The 7,571-nt window shown below is 59.3% G+C and overlaps 2 protein-coding genes across 3 annotated transcripts; one reads left to right on the top strand and one right to left on the bottom strand.

The window, feature by feature from the left end:
* Nucleotides 1-992: 992 nt before the first annotated feature.
* On the top strand, nucleotides 993-3,426 carry SPSB2 (splA/ryanodine receptor domain and SOCS box containing 2). Of its 2 annotated transcripts, XM_054444496.2 has the most exons (3): nucleotides 995-1,147; nucleotides 1,380-2,128; nucleotides 3,042-3,426. In XM_054444496.2, exons 2-3 carry the CDS (start codon nucleotides 1,465-1,467, stop codon nucleotides 3,167-3,169), a joined length of 792 nt encoding a protein of 263 aa, XP_054300471.1. In that variant the 5' UTR covers nucleotides 995-1,147; nucleotides 1,380-1,464; the 3' UTR covers nucleotides 3,170-3,426. The 2 variants fall into 2 exon arrangements, with proteins under 2 accessions (XP_054300470.1, XP_054300471.1); XM_054444495.2 differs by having other exon boundaries at nucleotides 993-1,147; nucleotides 1,380-3,426.
* A 111-nt stretch (nucleotides 3,427-3,537) lies between these two features.
* On the bottom strand, nucleotides 3,538-6,966 carry TPI1 (triosephosphate isomerase 1). The gene is made up of 7 exons (XM_054444494.1): nucleotides 6,696-6,966; nucleotides 5,375-5,498; nucleotides 5,179-5,263; nucleotides 4,972-5,104; nucleotides 4,590-4,675; nucleotides 4,227-4,314; nucleotides 3,538-4,098 (listed from the first exon to the last, which is right to left on the bottom strand). The coding sequence occupies exons 1-7, from the start codon at nucleotides 6,919-6,921 to the stop codon at nucleotides 3,980-3,982; spliced, it is 861 nt and encodes a 286-aa protein (XP_054300469.1). The 5' UTR covers nucleotides 6,922-6,966; the 3' UTR covers nucleotides 3,538-3,979.
* Nucleotides 6,967-7,571: the final 605 nt, after the last annotated feature.

The raw sequence follows: 7,571 nt of genomic DNA, 5'->3' as shown, positions 1-7,571 counted from the left end.
TCGCTTGAACCTGGGAGACGGAGGTTACAGAGAGCTGAGATCGTGCCGCTGCACTCCAGCCTGGGCGACAAGAGCAAGACTCCGTCTCGAAAAAATAAAAATAAAAATATATTTTTTTAAATTAGCTGGGTGTGGTAGCACATGCCTGTAGTCCCAGCTACTTGGGAGGCTGAGGTAGGAGGATCACTTGAGCCCAGGAGGTCAAGGCTGCAGTGGGCTGTGATGGTGCCACTGCACTCTAGCCTTGGTGACAGCAAGACCCTGTCTCAAAAAAAAAAAAAAAAAAAAGAAATCTGGCAACTTCCCCAAGATCACGCAGTTAACTAGTGGCATAGCTTCACTCAAACTCGAAGTCTTAGTCAGGACACTCTACGGCTCAGTAATGGATTGGCATCCAGTATGAAGACTGGACCAGCAGGGAGAACTATGATGCGTACAGCCCAGAGCCTGAAGCAGATTTCACAGCCTCAGAGGTGGCACAGGCTGACTCACAACCCGGGGCAGAAAGGGACCAGCCCAGAAACAGTGACCCAGAATCACAGGGAAGTGGAAATGGGATTCAGCACAATGAAGCTCCTCCTTGACCCCATGCTCCTTATCCTCAGGGGCGCAGGAGTTAGTTGCTCAGGCGGCTCAAAGGTCCTGACGGTGGAGAACACCATCCCCAGAGATTCCCGAGGCGGTGATGCCATCAAAGCGTTAATTCTGAGCTGGGCCTGCCCAGGTGCGGACTCTGCCGCAGCAAGAGAAGGGTTAACTGCCCCGGGCCTCCGCCGTGGGGGCGGGGCCTCGGGGAGGGTCACAGCCCGGGACTGAGACCCGAGGTTAACCGCCCGGGGTGGGGCATGCTCTCCGCGGCTGCTACCGGTATAGAGAGGTAACTGCCCCGGAGGGGGCGGGGCCCCACAGGGGCGTGGCCTTGGGGCTGCACGGCCCTGGGCGGCGATAAGAGAGTTAAGCCCCGGAGGGCCCCGGAGGGGCGGGGCCGCGGGGCGGGCGCGGCCCGAGGGAGGAGCTGGGGGCGGAAGCGGCCGGCGGTCTGCGCCCGGCGCGCCTCGGCTTCTTTCCGCCCGGCTCCTCCAGAGGCCCGGCGACCTCCAGGGCTGGGAAGCCAACCGAGGTTCGGGGGCAGCGGCGAGGGCTCCGGGTGAGTAAGGGGGATAGTCCATGCTGAGGCCCAAAGGAGGCGAACTCGCGAGAGTCTCTGGCGACCTGGATCAGATGGGGCGAGGGCAGATGAAGGGCCCAGGAGCTTTGGGGCAGCGAGGAGGGAGGAGCGGGCCAGTTGGCAAACTTGGGTGAAAGGATGGGGTACCTGGGTGACGAGCCCCCGCCAGAATTCTGCTCTTCACACCCCTTTTCTCCCAACTCCCTTCCAGGTCAATCCAAACTGGAGCTCAACTTTCAGAAGAGAAAGACGCCCCAGCAAGCCTCTTTCGGGGAGTCCTCTAGCTTCTCACCTCCATGGGCCAGACAGCCCTGGCGAGGGGCAGCAGCAGCACCCCCACCCCACAGGCCTTGTACCCTGACCTCTCCTGTCCCGAGGGCTTGGAAGAGCTGCTGTCTGCACCCCCTCCTGACCTGGGGGCCCAACGGCGCCACGGTTGGAACCCCAAAGACTGTTCAGAGAACATCGAGGTCAAGGAAGGAGGGTTGTACTTTGAGCGGCGGCCCGTGGCCCAGAGCACTGATGGGGCCCGGGGTAAGAAGGGCTATTCAAGGGGCCTGCACGCCTGGGAGATCAGCTGGCCCCTAGAGCAGAGGGGCACGCATGCCGTGGTGGGCGTGGCCACGGCCCTCGCCCCGCTGCAGACTGACCACTACGCGGCGCTGCTGGGCAGCAACAGCGAGTCGTGGGGCTGGGACATCGGGCGGGGGAAGCTGTACCATCAGAGCAAGGGGCCCGGAGCCCCCCAGTATCCAGCGGGAACTCAGGGTGAGCAGCTGGAGGTGCCAGAGAGGCTGCTGGTGGTTCTGGACATGGAGGAGGGAACTCTGGGCTACGCTATTGGGGGCACCTACCTGGGGCCCGCATTCCGCGGACTGAAGGGCAGGACCCTCTATCCGGCAGTAAGCGCTGTCTGGGGCCAGTGCCAGGTCCGCATCCGCTACCTGGGCGAAAGGAGAGGTGAGGCCTGGGGCAGACGTGGGGAGAACTTTCTGTCCCTGGTGGCAGCGGTTTGGGATGGAAACTCTTCCGACAAGAGCAGAGGGGATGGACCTTCATCCAGCCTGCCTCAACCTCTGTTCAGTGCTGGGAAAGGCTAGGGGTCTTCACAGCTGTTATTTAATTTAATCCAACAGGTGAAACAGGCTTGAGAAAGCAACTTTCTCAAGTTCTCTTGGCCAGTAAATGGTGAACCTTCAGAATGGAGGGAGGAACTCCAGGGATGAGAGAATTCAGGAGATACCAACCCCTGAGCAAGAGGTGCAAAGGGTTAGGTACTGGGTTTGATGTGCAGGTCCGAAAGGAGGATGGGCAGAGCCAGGTACCCAGGCTGTATACCGGATTCCCTGGGCTCTAACCTGTCTCTGTGCCACACATACCTACTTCCTTCCTCAGCCAAACCTCAGGATGGAGACACTGGGGCCCTGGGCACCAGGGAGGAGAGCAGTGGAGGAGGCAGGGCCTTAGGGTGGGGCAGCAAGGGAGGAGCCTCCCCAGGAACTGACTGGGGCCAGGGCTTAGAGCTGCTCTCTGCAGTTGTGTGAGCTGTAGAGTGGACGGCCATCCTTCCTCACCTCAGCCCCAGCTCCCAAGCCTCTGGAGTCAAAGCCTGGGCCAGCTCCACCACTGTCAAAGCCACCTTGGCCTATTGCTTAGAGGGCCTTAGCCAGCTCTTCACCCCCAGCTCTGACTAGGGATGTGTGAAATCTTATCTGGGAGGCAGAACTTCTGGGTATCTCAAATTCCCCTTTCAGCCAAGGTGGGCAGACTTGAAGCAGGAAAGCAGAAAGGCATCTGGGCAGGACCCTGTAGTTTGAGGACATCTGGCTGGTGGCTGCACCCATACTTACATTCCCCTCCTTCTCTCCCCCAGCGGAGCCACACTCCCTTCTACACCTGAGCCGCCTGTGTGTTCGCCACACCCTGGGGGATACCCGGCTCAGCCAGGTATCTGCCCTGCCCTTGCCCCCTGCCATGAAGCGCTACCTGCTCTACCAGTGAGCCCTGTGATACCACAGACTGTGCTGAGGCCTTGCCACCACCCCTCCCCTTGGGGAGGTGGGGAGGCACTGCTGGCCTAGACCAGCTGCTGAAAGCTGGTGAGGCTGAGCCCCTACCCCAGCCCAAGCTCTGGGGAAATCAACAGCCCCAGAGCCACTCAGAGGGAGGAAGAAAGGGAGCCGGCATTCAAGGCTATGACAGTCTGCTACGCAAAACATTTTTTCAAGTAAAAATAGTAAGAGATGTTGTTATAGAAACCTGTTCTTGGTTTTGTTTTTTTTTTTTTTTGCACAAATGATCATTTATATAGCTGCCTCAAAAAGGAAGATTATCTGGGCAAGTCCAGTGAAGACAGACAAACCACAAGACCTAGTGCCAGGTTTATTCCCTCACGTGGGTGGTTCACATACACAGCACAGAGGCACGGGCACCAAGGGAGAGGGCAGCACTCCTGCCTTCTGAGGGGATCTTGGCCTCACGGTGTAAGAAGGGAGAGGATGGTTTCTCTTCTGCCCTCACTAGGGCCTAGGGAACCCAGGAGCAAATCCCACCCCTTCCATCTCTCAGCCAAGGAGAAGCCACCTTGGTGACGTTTAGTTCCAACCATTATAGTAAGTGGAGAAGGGATTGGCCTGGTCCCAACCATTACAGGGTGAAGATATAAACAGTAAATGAAGGTACAGTTTGGATGAGGCCACAGGAAGGAGCAGATGACACCATCAGAAGCATGTGCAGGGGAGGGGCAGTTACTGGGCTTCTGGGCTGCTTAGTCTCTGGCTTGGCAGGAAGGGTAGGGAAAATGGATGGGGCTCATTGTTTGGCATTGATGATGTCCACGAATTCAGGCTTGAGGGAAGCACCACCCACAAGGAAGCCATCCACGTCAGGCTGGCTGGCCAGCTCCTTGCAGGTTGCCCCAGTCACAGAGCCTGGGAAGGGAGCAGAACAAGGGCTTGGTCAAGAATGGGACGAGTCTGCCCCATCCCCACCTCCATGTCCGAGGGTTCAGTCTAGTCCTCAGCCCACTCCACCTCAGCCGGGAACCAAAGCCACTCACCTCCATAAATGATACGGGTGCTCTGAGCCACCGCATCAGAGACGTTGGACTTAAGCCATCCTCGGAGCTTCTCGTGTACTTCCTGGGCCTAGAACAAGAAGCTGGCCTAAGTAAGACCTTTTCTGCCTCTCTAAGAGGAAAAATCACTGGCACCAGTGGACACTTAGTGTGGTTTCTGACTGAGTCAGAGTACTAGGGCTCTGATGCAAGCCAGGCCCTGGATTGGATGCCCTTGGACAAGTCACTGTCTCTGGGCTCAAGATCTCCGTGTCTTTGAAATAAGGGGTTGCCCCAGATGGTCTGTGTCTGTCCAAACCTATTGAGGCAGGCTGGGATGAGGGCAGGGCTCCTGGGCTCGGTTACCTGTTGGGGTGTTGCAGTCTTGCCAGTACCAATGGCCCACACAGGCTCATAGGCCAGGACGACCTTGCTCCAGTCCTTCACATTATCTGCAGGGCAGAGATACAGATGGAGGGAAGGGTGAACAAGAAAGAGCTCTCCAGCCAGGTTCTCCGAGTATGAAGAACGGTGGCCTACTGCCCCCTGGTGGACACTGGGGGATTTCCAGGTGGCATCTACCTTGGGGTTGCAGAAGTGATAGGCCCCAAGCAAAGATTCTCACTCCCCCTCCCCCTTTTCCTTTTCTGGATCAGCATGGGGACCAAGACAGGCTCCAGGGCCTGACCCTACCCTCTGAGTCTCTGTGGCCCTGGATAGGCTCAAAGGTCCCTTTCTCCAGAGATACCTGCGATGACCTTTGTCTGCTCAAAAACAACCTTCTCAGTGATGCCAGCTTCCCTTTCATCTAGCTTCTCCCCAATGCAGGCGATTACTCCGAGTCCCTCTGCCAGAGCATGGGCCACTTTCTGCCCAATCAGCTGTTGAGAAACAGACTTGATGAGACATCCTTCTTGGAAAAAGACATCCCTTATCTTCTGTCTTGGCTACTAACCTCATCTGACTCCCCAAAGACATGCCTTCTCTCTGAGTGCCCCAGGACCACCCACGTGGCTCCGCAGTCTTTGATCATGCCAGGGCTAAAGGAAGAGATGAAGCCAAGGTTCAGCAGGGAGCACACCCTGTGGCTTTCCCCTCAACGAGGAAAGTGAGGGAAGGGTCCCACACACCCCTCTCCGCCTCGATCTCACCTGATCTCCCCAGTAAAGGCCCCATTAGTCACTTTGTAGCAGTTCTGCGCAGCCACAGCAATCTTGGGATCTAGCTTCTGCCGGGCGAAGTCGATATAGGCAGTAGGGGGAGCACAAACCACCTCTGAGGACAAGATGGTACCACAGGGGGATGAGACTAAAGAAAGCCTTCATTCCCCACAATTCCTAACCAGTGCCCTGGAGCCCCCCAGCCCTCACCCTCTTCTTCTTGGTTCTGCTCTCCCCCTTTTCACCCCAGCAAGATGACCTTTGTCCATTTTCCAGCCCAGGCTGGGTCTGCACTCAACTCGAAGAGCCTTCCAGATACCCCTGAGAGGCCACGGCCCTCACCCTGCCCTCTGCTCTTTTAACAGCTGTGGCTCCAATTTCCTCGAGCTATTCTGGGCATAGGCACCTCACAGACTCAGCATTCTCTAGGGGCCAACCCTGCTTCCCTTCTAAAATAGCCCATCCTCACCTCTCCTTTGCAAGGCAAGGATTTGTAGCAAAAGGAGAGGGGCCAACTCCTGGGGTTTGTATTGAGGCCTCTGGGGAATGAACGAGAAGGGGATGCCTCTTTGGATCAGGCCCGCGGCTCTCCGATTTCGGTGGAGGGAAGAAGGAGGATGGAGGAGAGCATCCTTTTTGCCCGTGGGCGGCAGACACCTAACTGACTCAGAGGCCTTGCACTTTGCCGTTTCCAGGTTGGGGAAGGCGGTAGGATGGCTCCTCACTCTCAAATCGCTCAGCCTGTTTGGCACCGGCTCGGTCCCTTCCGTGGAAGGCGGGAGTCGCTCAGGTTGCCGAAGGGAAGGGGTCAGATCTGGGGGCTCAGGGACCCCGAGCAGCTCGGTGCGGGGACGTGGCCGCCGGCAAGGAGGGGGAGGAGTCTGGGGCTACGTGCGGCTGCGCACGGCGCGGGAGGCCAAGGGGCAGGTAGCGGGAAGCCCACGCGGCCCAGCCTCCTCCCCCACCCCGGGGGCTGCGGTCAGCCTCCCCCGGTCTCCCGCAGAGCCTCGGGCTCCGCTCCTAACCCCGTCGCCTGGCGGGCACAGCCCCAGTGCGCGCCCCAGGGCCACCTTCCTCCAGGAGACCCAAAACGTCCTTACCTGCCCCATAGTCCAAGGAGCATCATGTGCTCCGCCCTGCCCCTTCGACGCACCGACGGGGCTGCGGATGCGAGGCCCCTGCCCGGACCCCAGCGGCCCTCGTCCCACAGCCCTGCATCAGGTCCGCGCGGATACCGGCCTCGGGGCCTCGGGAGAGGGCGCTGCCACTCCTGCCCCGGCCCCGGCCCGGCCCCTCCTCGGCGAGGGCTTACCGGTGTCGGCCGGCACCTTGGCCGCGTTCAGAGTGCCGATGAGCTCCCCCAGACTCTGCTTCCGCCCGTTCATCTTCCAGTTCCCCCCAACGAAGAACTTCCTGGAGGGCGCCATGGCGCTGGAGCCCAGGCGCTGAAGGTCAGTGTCTGCGCGCAGCCGCGGCCACTGCCCACTTATATAGAGCGCCGCGAAGTGGAACTCCGCCTCCTCGCCGTCCTCCGCCATGGCCCGCCCAGTCCCCCGGAGCTCTGCCCCCCGCCCGCCCTCCTGCCGCCGCCCCGGCCGCCGCCCGATGTTGCACTGTTCCGACGTTCCTCCTTCTTGTGGCAACGTTCTAGGGGCGTCGGGGGCTCGGTCGCCTCCGCCTCGACTGCGGGGCTTTCGGGACAAGGCGAGACCTGTAAGCTCCGGCGCTCAGGGGAACCTAGCTTGGCTACTTGAGTCCCCCACGGGGCCAGAAGTGGTTTTCAAGCGGAGCTAGCTGGTGGCAACTTGGCCGTAGCCCAAATCGCCCACTGGGGCAAACAGGGCCCCTCTCCAGCTGTGGGATATACAACCTCCTTCTCCCATCGGAGCAGCTCATGCCCGACTGCTGAGCAGGCACCCTTGTACCCAGGGAGTCTACTTGAGTGAAAACTTGCGGGACAAATGCAGGGTTCACAGGGGGAGGGGCAGCCCACACAGGCATAGGCCGCCAGGATCATCCCAACCCTCACCCCGGCTGGCAAGGCCTGGCAGGAACTGCAGGGACTGAGTCCCAGCCTGAAGCCAGCTAGCAACTAGGGACATTTGGGAAATCCTCCGACTCCTGTGTGACTAAAGACAGGGAAGGGCTCTTCACTCCATCTTTCCTTGGCTTTGTCGGCATTTAGTCA

Source organism: Pongo pygmaeus, chromosome 10, assembly GCF_028885625.2.
Source record: "Pongo pygmaeus isolate AG05252 chromosome 10, NHGRI_mPonPyg2-v2.0_pri, whole genome shotgun sequence".
Classification (NCBI taxonomy): domain Eukaryota; kingdom Metazoa; phylum Chordata; class Mammalia; order Primates; family Hominidae; genus Pongo; species Pongo pygmaeus.
Note: the sequence above shows the minus strand (reverse complement) of the source record. Positions and strands in the feature narration are given on the sequence as shown.

What these genes read in the sequence shown, in the direction of transcription:
- TPI1 (XM_054444494.1), bottom strand. Translation starts at nt 6,921, where the DNA reads ATGGCGGAGGACGGCGAGGAGGCGGAGTTCCACTTCGCGGCGCTCTAT. An exon ending in GCAGACAAAGGTCATCGCAG is followed by an intron (nt 4,676 to 4,971) that starts GTATCTCTGGAG and finishes TCTGCCCTGCAG; the next exon opens with ATAATGTGAAGGACTGGAGC. An exon ending in AGACTGCAACACCCCAACAG is followed by an intron (nt 4,315 to 4,589) that starts GTAACCGAGCCC and finishes TTCTTGTTCTAG; the next exon opens with GCCCAGGAAGTACACGAGAA.
- SPSB2 (XM_054444495.2), top strand. Translation starts at nt 1,465, where the DNA reads ATGGGCCAGACAGCCCTGGCGAGGGGCAGCAGCAGCACCCCCACCCCA.